A 20481-nucleotide genomic window follows, 5' to 3' on the forward strand; every position below is an offset into this window, starting at 1 on the left:
ACCGCCGCGACCAGGATTTGATCCCACGACCTCGTGCTTAGCAGAGCAGCATCATAGCCGCTAAGCCACCGCGGCGGGAGAAAAAGAAGCTTTCGATGCATCCAGATGGCTCATATATAAGTTCTGCGGTATGTCTTTAGAAGCAGCGACGAATGGAGGCGCATATACCGCACTTGGGATGTAATAGAAGCCTATGCAGTGTACTCACCCAGTTCTCAATAAATTTGACCTGGACAATTAACTCTCAATTTACGTCACTAAAATCTCCCTGAAAGTTTCTAAGACTCCAGAAATGCAAAGTTGTCGTTGAGGTTGCTAAATTCAGAGATACTCTGACTAAATTAATAACATTAATACTGTGTAGACGAATGTGTGCCTCAACTCCCCCTCCCCCCCCCCTTCCCCCCCCCCCCCTCCCCCCCCCCTGTTTGTACTGACGCAACACCTCATGGCTACATTCGCGAAGGTCAGCTGCCGTCGACACCTCCATCGCTGCGGTAGTCGGCGTTGGCTTGGAGGCGTTGGTTCTTTCGCTGCACGGCCATGACGTTGTTGAACTCTCCAAAGACTGTTTGTATCTTGTGGCCTTTTTCTTCAAGCTGGCGAGCGTAGGTCTAGAAGAGAGGGACAACGTTTTGCACATTGTGGCATTTTATTCTCAGCCTCTCTTATCAAGTGGTAGTTAGAAACTTGTGAGCTTGCTCATGAGGAAACACTTCGGCGTTAATGACAATAACTTTGTAACGGAGAACGCCAATGCACCTTTTTTTTAAACACATGATGAGAAATGTCCAAACGCCACATATAGACGTGTACGGTTCCGTTCCAAGCAAGAGGACGCACCCTTATTACTAATTCACTTAAACTTGGAAAAGCAACATCTGCTCTCTTATGCATCCTGACATAAGAAGGTACTAGACGCCTACACAACACAAAATGACACCCACATCAATCTTGAGGGTTAATAGGCTTTATAAAGTGTATTTATTATATTGCTAGTTAATGCACTTCTGGTCGTTCGCCGATCACGTATTTGGGAGGTGTCAAAATTATAGAAACCAAACAGTATTTCTGCTTACTGCATTGAGAAAGTTAAGATACTTAGGCAGAAGAAGACGATATGTAGCTCTGCCTTTTCATCATGAGCAATCTAGGTTTTGCCTTAAGAGTTGCTTTGCTATCGCTGAAAATTTGCACAAGATTGTACTTTGTAGTCTACAATCGTGAAATAAGACGTTTAGTGACTGTGAGTCGCTTAGTCATAAGCTAAAAATTAGACTATTGTAGTACGCACCCATCGCCATATGGCTAAAGATCCGCGGGCACCTCAGGAATTTTTATGAGTTGTGAATGCGTAAGCATTAATGTCCCATTGAACACAGCTGAGTGGTCCTTCGAGTTAAGAAATCCTCGCGGGTAAACGATCACGTTGAGACGCTTGGCCAACGCCTCCTAGATAGTACAAGGCCGGTGCACTTCGATCCGTGACGTCATGCTACATTGCTCGACTGCCAGAGAATCTGATAAGGATGCTCCCGAGTAAGCCGCAGTGATTATGACGCAACCACTTTCATCACGCCAGGCTTGGAAATGAAAATTTCGGTCCAGTAAGTATAATGCCATAAGACAGGGTGCACAGGCCTGATATCTAGGAGGCGCAGGTTTAGCCGAGTGAATAAGGCCCTCGGCTTCTGAGCTGGGGTAGTAATAGATTCGAAACTCACTACCGCCAACGCTTTTCCTTTCGAAGTTATTCTGTTTTGAAACATTCATTTCTTTATAGCCATTACCGAGGCGAAGTTATAACGTGGGAGAAAGCTTGCGCGCACAAGGAACGCGCGGGTAACACAGGCTTCTGAGAGCGAGAGTGACGTGGCGTCGCAGTGACGCCCTTTCCCCATTACGCAGCATCTGACGCTGCAGCCAGCAAACCCGGTTTTGCCCGCTCTCCGCTATCAATGCCCGCACGTGATGTGGCGTCGAAGCCAATGGGAATTTAGCTGCCGTTTCGCTGCTCCAGACGACAGGAGCCGGCTTTTGCACTCAGTTGGCCATTTGATGCTTTCGCATCAAAAAGGCTTCCGCATGCGGGGCAGAGCAAGTCAGCCGCTCTGTGAGTGATTATCGCTGTGGTTAGGGAAAGGCAGATGACGGCACCGAAGCTACTTAAAGCTGACTAAAGTACTTTTCCGTCTGCGTAAACGGAAATATATTTTTCCTTTATGCCCGTCAAACCAGGAAAGGACTGGGGCCAAATATTTCATGATATGTGCTTCAATAAAAACCGCAGTCTTGGTGCGGAATTCTTAAGGGTCAACGGATTGCGCTAATTCCCAATGAGAACTATACCACTCGCTCTGCGTCAAGGAAACCATACCAGTACGCACTTCGGGAAATTGAGGTTCTACCATGACATCATCGGCTGTGAGCTGCTCGTGCAGCCTTGCGTAGTCGATGGCTTCCCTGATGTCGCCGCTCTGCCAAAGTGCTCTCATGCTCACCTGCGGAAACGACGTGAACTTCGTCAGAGTGCATGCATATTGCAGACATTGCGACAAAGGCCGGAAATAAGTGCATTGTAAAGAAGGGCCCCTTTCTGGAACGCATTCAGCCAAGGATAAATGCAAACCGTTGTAAATAAGGAAAATAATGTCACCAATAGCACTATAGGCTGTCCTTATGCATCGCTTGACAGCGCTAGTCGCCTATAGCTCGGTGCACAGCTCACGCTACATTATGTTTTCATTCAGGTGGCGCAGGCGAAGCATGGTGTACCAACGTGTATATCGCGCTACAAACTATGCGGTGGACGTGAACGATGTTGACTGGGGCAGGGACATCGCTGCTGTGGGAGCGTGCTATCTTCCGCCATCGTACAAACATGCTTTAGAGACTAGCGCATGAGCAGTTTTGAACAGCTTGCGAAGGTCATGTCCTCGTAAACGAAGCAATAAACGACGCACTGCTGCTATCTTCCCTGTTGTATAAGGTAGCGATAGCTCGACACCAGACGAAATATCTGGGGATGCCAGCAGGCGCTTAGGGGCTGACTTACTACGTTATAGGGCCATTGGAGCGATACGAATGACTGTTTAAACCTGGCGCGCATCTGCTACACTAACTCGAGCATCGATGCTGTTCTGAATAAACTAGGAGCTTCGAAGCTGGAACAGAGGAAGAAATTGTAAGGTGGAGGGTGACATCGAATAGGATAGGATAGGAATAAACTTTATTTGTCTAACGGTTGTTGATGTTGGTGCCCGGGGCTAGGCTGCCAGGGGTCCATCGCCCGAGGAAGATCTTTCGAGATCCTCGGCAACGGCCCTGGCCCGCTGGCCGGCCCACTCCTGGTCTTCGGGTGCCTCGCTGAGGAGGGCGGCTTGCCATCTCTCAGCGAGGCACCCCGCTTCAGAGGGTTCCGCTGTTCTATTCCCCCTTCCTCGTTGTCCTTGTTCCACGTGGCGTTGGCATTCCCAAAGCACATGGGCCATATCGGCCCGTTCGTGCTCGCACCACGGGCAGCCGGGCGACGGGTGCAGCGCGGGCCACAGGCGGTGCAGGTGGTAGGGGTTGGTGAAAGTGCCCGTCTGCAACCGTCTTAGGTCGACCGCCTGGGACCTGTCTAGACGCCCGTGGGGTTGTGGATATTTTCTTCTTTCTTTCCTGTAGTGACCAGTCACCTCTCTGTACGTTGCCGGAAACTCCTTGACATCGCAGTCGGCGTCCGCGTGATCCCCAGCTCCGTCCGCCGCGATTTGTGTTGTATTGGTAACGACAGCGGCCGCGTCAGACGGAGTGGCAGCCGCCGTCACCGTCACTCCTCCGCTGGGGTCCCGCACAACAACGGCAGCGGCTGCCCTCTGGGTGACCGCGTCGCGGCGGGTAAGTTGCCTCGCGACGAGGTGGGCGCGCTCGTTGTGGTTGGGTGGAGTGTCGTTGCGTCTTCGGCCGTTAGCAATGTTGGTGTCATTGTTGCTGTTACTGCCAAGCTCCCCGACATGCGCGGGGAACCACTTGAGGGACTTGTTTGTAATGGTGCCGGATCCGAAGTCCCCGGCCCGGGCGTTGAGCATGCGCGCCACATCCGCGGACACCCAACCTTTGATGTAATTCCGAATCGCTGATTTGGAGTCGCTGATAATCAGGTTATCCTCCGCACCTCCGTGGAGTACCGCGATGGCTATGACCATCTCTTCCGCTGCTTCGGCCGATGGCAGCCTCGCTGATGCCGTGACTCGGATCGTTCCCTTTGTATCTACGACTGCCATGGAGAAGGCGGGCGCCGCCGCCGTCGGCCGGCCGTGTCGATGTTGCCGTTGTTGCTGCTGCCGTTGTTGTCGTAGTAGCTGTAGTGGTGGTGGTGCTGGTAACTGCGGCTCGCCTCGCACATTCCCTTGTAGCGGTGGTGGTGGTCGACGTTCCTCGTCGCCATCAGAGTCACCGACTGGCCGCGGGTACCTGGCTGCATCGACGAAGAGGACGCCTTCTTGTCTTCCATGCTTCTCGAGGATTGCTACCGCCCTGCGTATACGTCTTTGCACGTCATGCACCGGGTGCATATTCTTCGGCATGTTTTCCGTCTGTATGGCGTCCCTGACTTCCGGTAGCAGTGATTCTTTCAGTCCACGCGCCTCGTGATATCGAAACCCGAGCAAGTCCAGGATTCGTCTTCCCGTTACGGTGCTGGACAGCCCCTCCAGCTGCGCGATTATCTGCGCCTCGGCAATCTCCTCGAGCGTGTTGTGTACGCCCAACTCGAGGAGCCTATGGGTTGGCGTGTACTGGGGTACTCCCAGGGCGGTCTTGAACGCCCTGCGGATCGCCACGTTCAGCTTGTCGGTTTCGCTCCTGTTCCAGTCGGCATATGCGGCGACGTACGCTATGTGGCTCAGCGCGTACGCCTGTATCAGCCTCGTAACGTTGTGTTCCTTCATTCCTTTCTTCTTGTTCGCGACCCGCCGCACGAGGTGTGTGGCGGCGGCCATTTTCTTCTGCAGTCGGGCAACCAGCTCGCGGTTGGCACCGTTCTCTTCCAGCCACAGGCCGAGCACTCGCAACTTGGACACCGTCGGTATTCGGGTCCCCTCCCTCGTCGTGACGCGGACGCCCAAACGACGAGCGTCAAGCACGGCCTGCGGAAGGGGTCCTTTCTTGCGCGGCCTGTGGAGCAGGATCTCCGACTTGTCGGGTGAGCAGACGAGTCCCGTGTCTTCGAGGTGCCGCTCAACCTCCCGGACGGCCCGCTGCAGTCGGTCTTGCATTTCGCCGACGCCCGTGTTCTCCGTGGTCCACACCGTCACGTCATCTGCGTATATGGTATGATTGATGCCCTCTATCGCGTCAAGACGTTCCGGCAGGCCGATCATGACGCGGTTGAAAAGCATGGGGGAGAGTACGGAGCCCTGCGGCGTTCCCGCACCACCCATTCGGACCGTTCGTGGTGGGGCCCCGTCGATCTTGACTGTCGCCTCGCGCCCATTCAGGAAGCTGCTGACATATCGGTGGAACCTCGCCCCGAGATCGAGTCGGCTGATCTTGTCCAGTATGGCCATGTGCTTCACAGGGTCGAAGGCGCTCTTGAGGTCTAGCCCTAGTAGGGCGCGCACGTGCGTGCTCGGAGCGTTCACGACCTGTTCCTTGATCTGCAGCATGGCGTCCTGCGTTGAAAGGCCCTTCCGGAAACCGATGATGTGGGTGCCGAAGGCGTCCTGTTTCTCGAGCAGCGTCGTCACCCTATTAAGGCAGGCATGCTCCATCACTTTCCCGACGCAGGACGTGAGGGAGATCGGCCTCATGTTTCGGACCTCCAGCGGTTTGCCCGGCTTTGGTATCAGTATAACGTCCGCGGTCTTCCACTCTTGCGGAATTCGGCTCTCCTTCCAGCACGCGTTGATGTACTCGCAGAGCTTCTCGATGGCGTCGTCGTTCAGGTTCCTCAGGATTTTGTTGGTGATCCTGTCAAGACCGGGTGCCGAGTTGGTCTTCAGTAGCTGGAGGACCGTTCTAATTTCCTGCACGGAAAAGTCCGCGTCCAGCTCCTCGTTGGGAGCCCCATAGTACTCTGGGTGACTCTGCCCTTCCGGGCGTGCGAGGTGCGTCTGCACGATCTCTTCCACGAAGGCCTCTGGGTCGTCCTTGTACTTGTGTCGCAGCTTGGCCATCTCTGTACGGGTCGCCGTTCTGGTGCTTGCCGGGTCGGCAAGGTGCCTGAGAATCTTTCAGGTGCGGCCAACGCTCATGTTCCCGTTCATCGTGTCGCACAGCTCTTGCCATTCTTGCTCGCACAGGCGGGTGCAATGCGCCTCGATCTCCCGGTTGATTTCGGCGATCTTCTTGCGTATCTTCCTGTTGAGTTTTTGCCTACTCGCTCTCCGTTGCATGGATTTCTTGGCCGCAACAAGATGTGCCAGCCGGCTGTCCACTCTGGACGGTTGGGGAGCGCCGTCGCCCACGGCTCCGCGGGATCTGGCTGTTTCTTCTTTGGGTGGTTCTTGTCGCCAGTCCGTCCATTCGACCTCATCGGTGGCTTTCTCTACGTCCGCGAGTAGTACTCTGCACCATTCGCTGATGTCTTCGATCGGGCCCTCCTTCTTGTCTTGCTCTCTATTTTTCCGGAATCTGTCGCAGTCTACGATTCTCGCCTTTCGGCAGACGCCCTCCTCGTTTTCATCCTTTCCCACGGTCACGCACAGGATCCTGTGGTCACTCCCCAGGTCCTCGAAGGAGTTCGACCAAGTGACCACGCCCGCGCCTGACCAGAGGGAGAGGTCGGGGGATGTGTCGCGGCACACTCCCTGTCCGATCCTGGTGTGCGAAGCCGGTTCGTTGAGTACAGTCAGGCCGAGCTCGTCCATCAGTCCGGCTAGCCTCTTCCCTTTCGGCGAGTCGGCTCCATATCCCCATTGCGTGTGCGGCGCATTGAAGTCTCCGCATATCAGCAAGGGACTGGAGGCGGCCTTTGCCATCGCTTCGCGAAAGAGGGCGTCGAAAGTGTGAGTGCGGTATCTTTGCGAGGGGGAACTATATACGTTGAGCACGAAAAGGCCGGTTTTCCTACTTCCAATACTCGGCACGACTTCGATCAGTACATGGTCTATGTCCGACTCTTCGTGGAGCACGAGTTCGTGTTCGATGAAGGCCGTCCCGCGCTTAACCAGGGTGCACACCCTGACGTCCCTCCCCATGTATTCGTAGGGGGGACCGCATGTCACATAACCCGGAAGCTGGGCCCGGTCGAAAGGTTCTTGCAAGGCAATCAGGACAGGAAGTTTGTTATTGGCAAGCGTTTTCATGTATTGTACCATCGTTGCTTTCTTGATTTTGAAGCCCCTGCAATTCCACTGCCAGACTATGCGTCTGTTGTCGGACTTGCGGGACACAGCCATGATTGTTATGCAGAGGTGTTGGGGGGACACAACTGTCCGTGCGTCCCTCCTGCCCCGGTGCGGGTGATGTTGGCGTTGTTGTCGCTGGCGAGGATGGCCGGTGCGTTTACCACTTGTGACGATGGTACCCCGGCGCTTCCGGGCAGGTGGTGGTAATGTTGCTGTTGCTTCAGCTGCATCGTCCCGTGTTCCAGATCTTCGATTCGCTTAATCATGGCCGCGAGTTGGCTGTTGACCGCTGCGTACTGCGCGTTCCGTTCCACGTCGGATTCGTTCAGCCTTGTCAGGAGTATGTCAAACATTCGCTCCGTCTTGTCCGTCAGTTTGTTCACCATCTCTTCGATCGCGTCTATCTTTCTGGCTCCTGACCTGGGTCTCTTCAGTGCTTGTGCGTGGTCCAAAGCGTCTTCCGTAGGTGGCGTATCGCTTGTGCCCTTGCGCTTGGAGCCCGCCGCCGCTGGCGCTTCTTCTTCGCCACAACACATGTCCATCTGGCCTACTTCGCCTCCTGTCGCGGTCGCATCGCCTCGCCCCGCGGCCTCGCGGGAGGTGAAGCAGGAGATCCTCTCATAAGGGGATTCTCTCATGCCTTTCAAGATTTCGTTGAGCGTCTGTTGTAGCTCGTCGATTTTCCTCGCTGATTGTTCGTTCTGCTTTCTGGCCCTGCCCAGCTCTTCTCGAAGTTCCTTATTCTCTCGCTCCATTTTCTCCATCCTCGACGCCATGAGGGAGTCGGGGGCTTCCCTGGTGCTGCCAGAAAGTGGGGTGCTCTTTACAGAGTATCTATTTCTTTCCGCGACTATGTCGGACCAGGTGCCCTTGCGCGGTCCTGTCTGTATCTCGCCATGTGTGGCCCGCACGCCGTCTGGCATGGGGCGGTTTCGGTTTCGGCTTCCACTCCGACTCCGGCTTCGACTTCTGTTCTTAGGTCTGTTACGACTTAGGCTACGTCTTCTTATCGGCGAGAGGGATCCGGATCTCGAGCAACTTCGGCCTTTTCCCTGCGCCATACTGTACCCCGATGGTGATAGGGTCCGCTGAGGGGTCTTTCCTTCTTCCAATGTGTGTTCCCTTTCTTCTCTGCTTCTCGCCCGCCACCTTCTCTCCTTAACTATGTGTGGCAACTTATATTTTGCCTTGCACATTCGTTCGGCCGTGGGGTGCGCCTCGCCGCAGATCCGGCACTTGGGCGTGCACTCGTGTTCGATTGCCTAAAAAAAAAAAAAAGAAAACTGGACACGGGGTAACCTAGGCGTTTTTTTAGAAAGCCTTCTGGAGACGTTCGTGGTCGGACCTAGTGTTTACACCAGGCTGCGCCAGGGCGAGTACACTCTTAAGCAAAATTACACCCTTTTGCCACACAACAATAATCATCATCTGTCTTGTCCGCATTTCGTTTCTCTAACGTGACCAGCCCGGTACTTCCCAGCAACGAGCGCCATGCGCGTTATCAGCATGACATAGCGTTCCCGACAGGAAAATAGCGGGCGCGGCGCTTTCAAGAAAGGAAACGCAAGCAAGGCAGGTGACGATTATTGTTGTGTGGCAGAGATACACCCCAAAGGGTGTAACTTTGCCTAAGAGTGTAGAATCTGCCCGTTCGCCTCTCTTTGCGTTATGTTTCAGTCACACTGGATAACACAGCCTCTGTACATATGGCTGGCCTATTGAAGTCCTACTGGGCGAGTAAAAAGCAAACTAATAAGCGTAAGCTGGTTCATGAACCCGTAGTTGGTTTGAACTTTTCCAAACTAAATGTACAATAACGATAGTGGGGCTATTCGAGACGCCGTAGTTCCGGCATCCAGATAAATGTTAACCACAGGCGTTCTTTAACATGCATTTAAACCTGACCGCACTAGTCTTTCTGCATTCTGACCCCGTGGGGGATACGGGCGTTGCAGACGCAACTGGTGTCCGCGAACTTGTACTGAGCAGCAGAGTGTTATAACATAGTCCTGCTATAGCCAGTAAGCGGATGGTTCGACGCCTAGGGAAAATGAAGGTGCGTGGTGGTGGGGAGACGCTACACAGACTTGGGTGGAAAACAAGAATTAACACGACATTGCAAGTCGAGAGCTCACCACGAGATACTTGGTCACTAACTGCTGTTGTCACAACTACAAAAAGTTGTAGCAAATATTTCTGCGATATCTCACGCTCTGAAGTCGCGATAAAGCCAACTTTGCTTAAGTGTCTTCGATATCGATATAAGTTTTTGTCGACAAGTCCTACTAAAAGAACGGAAAACTTTGCTGACGCGACATCATGCCAGGCTTACGACAGTAATTTCCGCCTCATTTTGGCACATCATCTGTAGTTATTTCTAGCTCAACTAAGTAGAGCAAGTATCTAAGCAACTAATTTATGATCAGCATATCTCAGTGACATTTTTTATTAGTTAAGAGGGTGAGCTTGTTAAAGTATTACTTAAGAAAAAGTTAGGAATGCCTATACAAGCTCCCACATAGCCAGCTGCCTGGCATTTTTCTGCGGAACCTTATTCGATAATTATGCAGCAGTTGCCATGGCCTTCTTCTAATGATGACGTGTCACTGACCAGAGCCACTGCCGTAATGATCTTGCTTCCACCTGAGCCACCGATGACCATCTCCACGTCTCCGTTGGCATCAACCACCACAATGGGGCTCATGGAGGACTGCGGCCTCTTGTCCGGCTTTATTAAGTTGGCCGGCGATGGTGGGAGGCCCCAGAAGTTGCTCTGGCCGGGCGTGGAGAAGTCGTTCATCTGGTTATTGAAGATTACGCCTGAAGAGCTCCGTATCATGCTTCCGAAACTGCACAGCGAAGTTGAATAGAAAAGTGCCACATAAGGCCAGGGAAGTGTGACCGAGCACTTAGCGTGATACAGATTGATTAAGCGTGCGAAACAAGGTGAGCGTTGGGAACTCATTACGCCATGTCTCACCTGCGCTCGTGTCGATAATGTCAGCTGTTTTTAAGTGAACTGCTTCTGTTGGTGGTGGCAAACATCGTAAACCACGTGAAGTGCGCCCGAATGCAACTGATCACGAGATACGAGAGGACATCCTTAACTCTTCCAAAACGTTTCAATCAATTACTAGAGTATCTGCCGCCTCACCTCAGTCCTGCCCTTTAACTTCAATTATTAAGAATTACGTTAAGTACAAGTTCTTGTTCGGTGATGAGCTGCCTAGGCCATCCGATGCCGGCAGACAGCTGCCGCAGCTGAAGATACGCATCATTATCGAGAAACTCAACAATGAATCTCGACGCTGGGAGGTATGATTGTGCTCCTAGTATTACAACACTGTGTGGGCTAGTAAAACATAGCAGGCTATGCGAGTAAAAATTTTAGGACAAGTAGCAATAAATGGATGACGATTAAAACGATGGGATGCTTTTCTTTTAAGAGTTAATGATGTGTAACGGTGATAACCGAAGGCTGCATATGATATATCTGCTAAATAATGACTTCATACGCGAGCAATCCCAAGCGTTTTTAACTCAGTGACAGCGGGATGTACGATGGCCCAGCGCGCAGCGCACAAAAATGAACGAAATACCTTAATTTTCTCTCTCGTAAACATCATGCGTAATCGTTCTCGGATAACTTTATTCCTGGTCATTAGCCAAACTCGAGGTGCCTGCACTAACAGTAAGGACCATGATAGGATCTGTAAACTACGCAGGAGCTGACTCAAGACTGACTCAGCTATTCTGCGGTTTTAAGGACGAACGTCATTAAGCCGCAGCACATGAAAGAACACCCCTGTGCTTTCATTTCCCCCCAGCGCAGAGAAGCAGGTTAGAGCGCATAAGCTTAGGTCGACCTTGCCTTTATACAAATGTATGCCTTTATTCAAATATATGCCTTTATACAGATAAGTTCCTGCCTTCCTCAACACTACGATCTCTACAGACAGCTCATTCCCCGAGAATCCCTGTGAAGTGTGTTTCAGGTTTATTAATAATCACACGAGGCATGTGGCAGCGCCCGAAAAAAAAAGAAAGAATGTCAGAGCTCATCTTATGATGAATGTCGACGTTTATGCAATTAAAACACACTGAAGCAACGTAGCGGCACATCGTACTGACACGGCCGAGAGGTGTATGCTGCGGGACTCCTCTCTTGCGCTTACTAGTGCACTGTGTTGTGTGAAGTGTGCGAATATACAGCGTCGTGAAAAGGGAAGAAAAGAAGAGAACGACAAACAGTGTACGTGCGGAGGCGAATTCAGTGCAGAATGGAAGATGACGACGAGGAGGAGGGTAGAAAATGCGAAAGCGCGGCACAAAAACATAGAACAAAAAGGAAAATGACCCAATCGGAAAAGTGCACGAAGTTCCCAGGGGCCAATCAAGAAAAGCCAAATCGGCCAGAGTGGCAGAAAAGTGAGGCGCGCTGGCAGAAGAGGGGAAGAGCTCGAGGAAGCGACGCGAGGGTGAATATCGACCACCGGGCAGGGAGTAGAAGACGTGCCGTCGGGTTCTGGACCCGAGCCACCAGGGCTTCACCCGACCGGGGCCTCCTGCCATCCTGTTCCCAAGCGCGGCTACTCTTACCGAGCACGGCTGGTGAACTACTCTACCCGAGGGCGGCGAACTTCTGCGCCCGCAGGCAGAGTACGAGTAGTGAGGGTACGGGCCCGAGTTTGCACCCAGCTGCCTGGCCGAGATGTCGCCTCCACCTGCCCTGGCCGCCAAGCCGCCTGCGTCACCTCTTCAAGCCGGAACTGCGCTCTGGTCAATGGCTCATCGGTCAGTTACATTGACATTCTGGTGAGACAAACGCCACATCTTCCACCGCCTCGTCTCCGCTTCTCCGCGTCAAACTGTTGCGTGCGCGCTCACACTCATAACCTGCTACTAACTCGAGCGCTGTGGCTACTGTTATAGCTCTTATTGTATTTTGTTTGTCGTTATAAGTTTTCACAGAGTGGTTATTTTATGTGTTGCTATTTTCATTCGTTGCAATAAATGTTTTGTGTGTTCTGGAAGAAACGGCTTTGTCCTCAATTGAGTTCTCGGAGGCTCAGCCTCAGGGAACCGTCCACAACAATTAAAGAAAAGAGTGCTGCGCCATCCAGTGGCGCCGCCATAAGGACTGCGGGCGGCGCGCCTTCAGTTCCGCCGAGCGTTAGCGAAATTTAAAGGATAATTTTTGTCATTGTGCAGTGGCACGTGCCCAGAAGCACCCGTCTAGTTACCCATGTTGGCGTCAAAGAGGTTCATTGAAGAGCGGCACACACCTACTGGCATGTACCCAGGGAAACCAGTTGATATCAGATGGGTTCAATGCATAGAGGTTCAGGCAAGCGGACGGGTGGGCAAGCGGACGGACGGACGGACGGACGGACGGACGGACGGACGGACGGACGGACGGACGGACGGACGGACGGACGGACGGACGGACGGACGGACGGACGGACGGACGACCGACCGACCGACCGACCGACCGACCGACCGACCGACCGACCGACCGACCGACCGACCGACCGACCGACCGACCGACCGACCGACCGACCGACCGACCGACCGACCGACCGACCGACCGACCGACCGACCGACCGACCGACCGACCGACCGACCGACCGACCGACCGACCGACCGACCGACCGACCGACCGACCGACCGACCGACCGACCGACCGACCGACCGACCGACCGACCGACCGACCGACCGACCGACCGACCGACCGACCGACCGACCGACCGACCGACCGACCGACCGACCGACCGACCGACCGACCGACCGACCGACCGACCGACCGACCGACCGACCGACCGACCGACCGACCGACCGACCGACCGACCGACCGACCGACCGACCGACCGACCGACCGACCGACCGACCGACCGACCGACCGACCGACCGACCGACCGACCGACCGACCGACCGACCGACCGACCGACCGACCGACCGACCGACCGACCGACCGACCGACCGACCGACCGACCGACCGACCGACCGACCGACCGACCGACCGACCGACCGACCGACCGACCGACCGACCGACCGACCGACCGACCGACCGACCGACCGACCGACCGACCGACCGACCGACCGACCGACCGACCGACCGACCGACCGACCGACCGACCGACCGACCGACCGACCGACCGACCGACCGACCGACCGACCGACCGACCGACCGACCGACCGACCGACCGACCGACCGACCGACCGACCGACCGACCGACCGACCGACCGACCGACCGACCGACCGACCGACCGACCGACCGACCGACCGACCGACCGACCGACCGACCGACCGACCGACCGACCGACCGACCGACCGACCGACCGACCGACCGACCGACCGACCGACCGACCGACCGACCGACCGACCGACCGACCGACCGACCGACCGACCGACCGACCGACCGACCGACCGACCGACCGACCGACCGACCGACCGACCGACCGACCGACCGACCGACCGACCGACCGACCGACCGACCGACCGACCGACCGACCGACCGACCGACCGACCGACCGACCGACCGACCGACCGACCGACCGACCGACCGACCGACCGACCGACCGACCGACCGACCGACCGACCGACCGACCGACCGACCGACCGACCGACCGACCGACCGACCGACCGACCGACCGACCGACCGACCGAGCAAAGTCAAAGACTACTCGATTATCCGTTCGTAATCCTTAGAATGTTCATGACACTCAAATTTAAATGAACAAGGACAAATAATGAATATTCGACGTTGTAGAATAAAACAAACACTCGCCAAGAGGTAAACTGTATTAAATATTGAATGTTGATTAAAGACTGATAGTGGCAGAAAGAGAGATAGTGACAGATAGATGCAATAAAAAACAGATACTGGCACCAATCGGATAAATAATAATGATAGATAAATTGAAGACGCACATGCTTAACGCCAGCGTCAGGGCAAAACCAACACGAACGCCTCAGTAGACTGAGTTTCCCAAGCAGCTCTCCGGCAAAAAACGCCCGACTACGCTCGCAACCTGTGAGGTAGCTTTTAGGAGCAGTTTGATCTTTGTGTTCTGAGCAATAGCCACTACTAGTGCTAAGAAAAGCGTGTCCTCACTGCTGCATGCTGGAACACCTACAGCATTTGAATCTGATTCACGCAAATGCGGTGTACCCATGTATTCCATAAACGGTCGCTATATGCAATTTAGCGCATCTTTTCACGTAAATGGGCGTAACCACGACACACTGGTAAAACTTCGGCCTGAGGACGCACCAAATATTCTGTTTGGAACCCCAGTGCTAGTTTGGTCACACGATTCATGGCTTCTAGAACAGAGGAAAAGGCATTACAATGAAAGTAAGTTACCCATGGTGGGGCATGTTATCAAAAAGCGAATGGCTGCTTATACTTTGGAACAAATTTTCAAGGGATGACATGAAAGCAGTATATCGTGTCCTGTAATGCACACAAGCACTGATCGCTCACTGTAGAATGACAAGAGAGACAGCTATTCAACTCACTATCCGTTGACGGTGCTGGTGACGCTAAGGGCGTCTCCGTCGTCTTCCCACAGGGAGAGGTGCGCCGTGCCTCTATTCTCTGGCGCAGGCGCGGTGTCGAGGCCATAATGAGTTGGGTCCTGGTATGTCCTGTCGTCGTCGATCTTCCACCGCGTCGCATTGGCGTAATCCCACGACGTCAGGTTCTGTAGCACCTGCCCGCAGCGAGAAAGAACGTCTCTGTCGAAGCAGCTTGGCTGCTCTGGGACGCTATAACGTAAAGCTATTCCAAACTTTTCTATCCCGATTCTGCAGTCAGCACTCCGCGATTGGTCGAAAACTTTTTTGGACCACCCCTACTTCACCTTTAAGTCACCGCGACATCAGGCAAACCGCGATAGCTCCCCATCTGATATGACGTGTACACACTGACTATGCATGACTGGACCGAATAAAATAAAAATGGTTATTTCTGATGCGACGCCTTTTCGCCGTTGGCCCTCGGCTATTGGTCAAACGTTTCCGAGCTGCACCCCCTTCACCTGCCTGTCACGCGACGTTAGAAAACCGCGAAAACTCATGGCGTCAAAGTGACGTGTACACGTTATAGATGCATTAATATGCAGAAAAAAAACTCAATTTTTCTCTGGATAGCCGCAAGCTGCCCCAGTCCGAAAGGTAAAAGATGGCTGCTGCCGATTGTTCGGGCACTGGCTACTTGCGTGGCCGTGTAACATTTTCGAGCACTTTCAGCACTTTTACGACCTCACTCTGCCAACTCTTCTTTGTTGAGGATCCGTTTTAGTGGCATTCGTAACCTTCCGTTGCATGCCGCTGCGATTTTCGACCAGCCACCGCAAGCTAAGGGGAATCGGACCAATCGCAGAAGCCGGCACTGCCCTCTCCATACGGTTATTGATTTTCAGTGCAATGGCTCGGCCCCATCTCCACTTGAGCGTGCTCCTCGCCTCTTGCCAGCCAGTTAGATAAGACAAGCCGCTCAGTGTAGGCAATGTTCTTCGTTTTTAAATCAAACAAATGTGACCTCATATAAACGAGGAGAGCGTTTGATTGGTCTGTTTAGACAATCCTGCGGGTCACCGCCCAACGCTTGCGTCGGCGGTTGCGCAAATTTGACGTCAGGAGATTGGGATAAAAGCACATTGGAATAGTTTGACGTTATAGGGCTCCTGGCTACGTATATTCTCTCTTGCTTTCCATCCGCTAATACTCCTCCCTTTCCGCCAGTCTAGGTGCAGTGGAACAGTTAACCTTCTTTTGCGATTACTTTGCTACTTCTCTTTTGCGATATATACATAAGAAATGAATGAAACGAGAAGAAAGCAGCAACTAAAGCAATTGAATAACACTGATCTTGCATGCTCCGACAAAAGGAGTCACTGGGATTACGAGGTTGATTTTTTGAGCGCACTTTATTCTACGTGTTCCGCTTGAAGAGACACCACCAGCTGTGATCGCAGATTTGCCAATGTAATGTAATCGCGCAAGAATATGTAATGATCTATGTCATTAATAAATTGAGTGGATCCCGGCCACGGTGGTGGCGGCATTTAGGTGGGGGCGAGATGCGAAAACACCTGCGTGCTTAGATTTAGGGGCACGTCAAAAAATCCCAGGAGGTCCATATTTCCGGAGTCCCCCGCTTCGGTGTGCCTCATAACTAGATCGACATTTTGGCAAGTAAAACCTCATATATTATTTACATTGATTGACAGTAGGGCCTCTAAAATGTCCTGTATTTAACATTTCTCTTCATAGAAATGTGGAAAGAATGAGTACTACGACTTCGTGGCTTTGGACCGCACACTCGCTGTTTTGAACCAAATTCACGAAGGATACTTTGAAACATGCGTATGAGAGTTGAATACGATAGCATTGGTCAGCTTTCCGTGGTGTGGGATCATTACGGCGCTGTATCAAAGGATGTCTTAAATATATAAATAAAATATGTTATAGTAAGTATTTAAAGATTACTGCACCGTTCTGAGAAATATATCTAGACTCGGTTCCCCTCCCCCCTCCCCCCCCCTCACATTGGCTGATAGAAATATGCGCATCACAGGAGTGTCTCGTTGCTGTCTTGGGTTTGATAAGCTATTTGTATTTTCTTCTGATTTCTAGAGAACTGTTAGTTGCAGTTCTGTTTCTATCAAGTGGTACAAGAACATCTTTGTTTACTTACATCTCTTACATCTTCAAAGCGGGGGTCACCAAGGAGGCTTCTCTTCGCGAAACCAAACTTGCAGGCTTCGATAAAGCTGCGCAAGAAAAATAAGCAGTTCTGAATTGTCAAGTCATCTTATGCATACAGTGCCCATGACGACGGAAGTTAACGTTAAACCTTTGGATAAGTGTACGTACATCCGTAATTGTGCGAGAGCTGATATATCTGTTACTTTCATGTCAGTATATAAAAAAATGATTAATTTCAGCGAAAACAGCCATTACTGTTTTCTCAAGAGAATGCTGGAGAAAAAAATGAAAAATAATAAAGTTCTCGAACGGGTTGTGGTATTTAATTGCGTTTCCTTCTTTAGTCCTTTTAATATTGAAAATTTACCAAGTAGCCCAAGTTCGCACTATTTAATTTGCTCACAGAATTTAAGTTGAGCAGACACGGCTGCTGTCGTTTACGAGTCAAGTATTAAAGGTACACTTCTTAAAAGCCTATTCGCAATTGAGTTAGATTAAGCATAGGATTTACTCGCAATGTTTGAAATATTCGGGAACACCGTTTCACATGACCATGGACTTCAATATAGTGATAAACTTAGCTTCAATTCGTGTGGTGGATTTAGAACTTGTGCGCTTTGTTAACCAAATACAAGTTTCAATGACGCCTTTGCAATGACAAAGAAGATCGGCGTGGCTAATGGACAACTGCCCTCAGAAGGAAATCGCACGTTTGCCGTGGCCGACCTGCCTATTGAGCGATCTGTCCACGACACAAAACTACCTTTGCCTTCCTCCCTTTCCACTATGCTGCCTGCGCGCGCTAGGTCAGTAGATCTTACCCACTCGACGCCATTGGTCAGTCTCACCGCCAAATGACCTTTGTTATTCACTTACGCAGCTCGTCGATTTATAGCGAGAAAATGCTTTAGTGAAACCTTAGGAATGCACAAACGACCGCACGTGACGGACGCATATACATAGATATACTGCTCGAGCCATGTCAGCCATCCCATTCCTTCATAAAACAAACAAACAAACAAACAAACAAACAAACAAACAAACAAACAAACAAACAAACAAACAAACAAACAAAAAAGTATGCATTCAAGGTGCAGTCTAAGAATGCATCAAAGCACCGAGGAAATCAGCGGGCTGGACGTGCCCATTGCTTAGCTTTTGGTCGCACTCTTACGGCCCATCCGGATTCATAATTCAGCTGTCGCCGTCTGCCGTTACAATGCTGTACCAGACAACAAAAATTTTTCTACTTTCAGTCAAACTCTGTAGAGGCAGACTGCAACGTGCACACCTTAAGAACTCAGTCACGCAGCATATCACATACCGGTGCAGAGTGAGTGCATCGTTTTGAAGCTCTGCGCTGACGTTGCTTCTGAAAGCATCCATGATAGCCATGATGTAGGTGTAGATGGCGCCACCGCCAGGTGGCGGTGCCGTGTAGAGAACTCGGCCATCTTGGAGAGTAACGCTGAGAGCAGGCTCCCATGTGGGGCGGTATGACAGCAGATCTTCGACTGTTAGGATTGCTCCTGGGTAGTACAGTACATTGGAATACCGTAACAAATATTTTCATAAGATTCGTGGGTCTACCAAACTCAGAGGTCAATGGCGACCTTTGCAGAGTGTGAGTACGAAATAAAAGTTAAAAATGGAAATGTGTTTCCGACCGGAGGACATTCCACGATCATCTGGAGCTGAGCGTTGGCAACATCTCATTACTACTTGTGCTGTTTCTGGAATCAATGGACAGAAGAATCAAATTGGAATACTGGAATCGAATTTCCGCTCAAACGGCCGCTCGGGGCACTTTGCCTGTATTTGCGGGCTTTCTTGCTCGGAAAAACACTTTTATGTAGCACGCATTGAGGAACAGAAAGCTGTATCGGGAGCTTTTTATGCCACTCTACAATTTTTACATTGACACTTTCCATCTAACTATATAATTTGAGAAGCTGATTATTTATCTAGCCTAATTATCTGATTAGGCGGAAGGAAAACAAATAGTTTTGAGTATCTGCAAGCGACGGCAAACAACGCTGCCTTTGCTCTGTCCAGCTACGTGGCTTTTACATATTTTTAAACTCTGGCTAAAGTTAGCTGGGACACCCAGTACAGCCACTTCGATTCCCACTCAGCGGCACTCATTCACATGCATGCTCACGTCCACTGACAGTCGCCGACGTGTCAGCCACGTTCATACTCACCTCCACTCGAAAATCACCGTCATGCACTTTCGTTCGTACTCACGTTAAGCGGCACTCACTCGTGCTCATAATCACGTCTACTCAAACTGATCAGCCTATAAGATTCGCCCATGCACTGGTTAACTTGGAAAAAGTGCCTACTCATTGGCTCCCGTACTTGTACACCCACTGAATGCTTAACTTACGCGCTTGCTGCGTTCTTCCTCGCTGTGACCATCATTTTGAACTACTGAAAAAAAAAAATGAATTGAAATCTGGGATTTTTACGTGCCAAAAGCACGATATTATTATGAGGCATGCCGTAGTTGGGGACTCCGGACGAGCTTTGACCACCTGCGTTTCTTAACAGTGCACCTAACTCTATGTACGCGAGCGTTTTCGCATTCGGGCCTCATCCATATGCGGCCGTGGCGGGATCGCGATCGAACCCGGGACATCAAGCTCAGCTGAGACGCGCCATAGCCACTTGGCTATCACGGCGGGTGATAGTGGTGAAAGACCCGCGAGAATAATAATCAACGTTCAGCGAAAACAAGCTTGCTGTGAACTTAACAAGAACACTAACTGCCACGCTCATGCATGAAATCTCTAGTCAGTGATCCGTCATATAGGACGATATGATTTCATTTGTTTTACTGATATGGCCGATTTCATTGCTCTTACCTTCGCTGGCGATTTCGCGAACCATCTCCTCTGCGAATGGGCCCTCGTAAAAGTAATCCGGGCCGTTCTCAGCGATGGCTTCAAGCGTGCGTGCCAGGTCCTTCTGCACGAGCACCTCACCTTGCTTGAGTGGGCTACCACGCTTGAAATTCCAGAAGGCATTCCTGAGGTAACGAATGCTTAGAATTTAGTGCCTACTCATTGGCTGGAATTTAGTTTTGTTATTGGGTCGGCTATATTTTGTGTGGCACGTTACAGGTTCCAAAAGGGTAAGCGAGCGAAAGAATGCGGGCGAGTGTAAATTATTTTTGTTTTAACTACAAGAACGAGATAATCGATCCTAACGAAGGACTGAAAGCCCTTCATCCTAGGAATTCATAACCATTTTCAGACATGCAAAAAGTTGACGCTAGCTTTCACAGTTTCTTGAAATTCCTCCAATTTCATCGAGAAGGCCTAAACTGAACTACCGAAAAGTGCAAATGTCCCACAATTAGCACACGTCCATGGGAGGGAGGTAGCTGTTTACACTATCACCATCGGGAGACAGATCTAGGCTTCTAAT

The 20481-nt window shown here is 51.7% G+C and overlaps 1 protein-coding gene across 1 annotated transcript; it reads right to left on the bottom strand.

Moving 5' to 3' along the window:
* Window positions 1-433: 433 nt before the first annotated feature.
* On the bottom strand, window positions 434-18574 carry LOC126524964 (scoloptoxin SSD20-like). The gene is made up of 6 exons (XM_055067419.2): window positions 18374-18574; window positions 17039-17114; window positions 14857-15050; window positions 9946-10183; window positions 2388-2501; window positions 434-614 (listed from the first exon to the last, which is right to left on the bottom strand). Exons 1-6 carry the CDS (start codon window positions 18442-18444, stop codon window positions 468-470), a joined length of 840 nt encoding a protein of 279 aa, XP_054923394.2. The 5' UTR covers window positions 18445-18574; the 3' UTR covers window positions 434-467.
* Between the last annotated feature and the right edge of the window lie 1907 nt (window positions 18575-20481).

This window comes from Dermacentor andersoni, chromosome 3 (assembly GCF_023375885.2).
Source record: "Dermacentor andersoni chromosome 3, qqDerAnde1_hic_scaffold, whole genome shotgun sequence".
Lineage (NCBI taxonomy): Eukaryota > Metazoa > Arthropoda > Arachnida > Ixodida > Ixodidae > Dermacentor > Dermacentor andersoni.

Coding starts and splice junctions, on each gene's coding strand:
- LOC126524964 (XM_055067419.2), bottom strand. CDS start 18,444: ATGGCTATCATGGATGCTTTCAGAAGCAACGTCAGCGCAGAGCTTCAA. Junction 17,115..18,373: donor GATGCACTCACTCTGCACCG/GTATGTGATATG, acceptor TTTCTTGCGCAG/CTTTATCGAAGCCTGCAAGT. Junction 15,051..17,038: donor GCTTTGAAGATGTAAGAGAT/GTAAGTAAACAA, acceptor CGCTGCGGGCAG/GTGCTACAGAACCTGACGTC.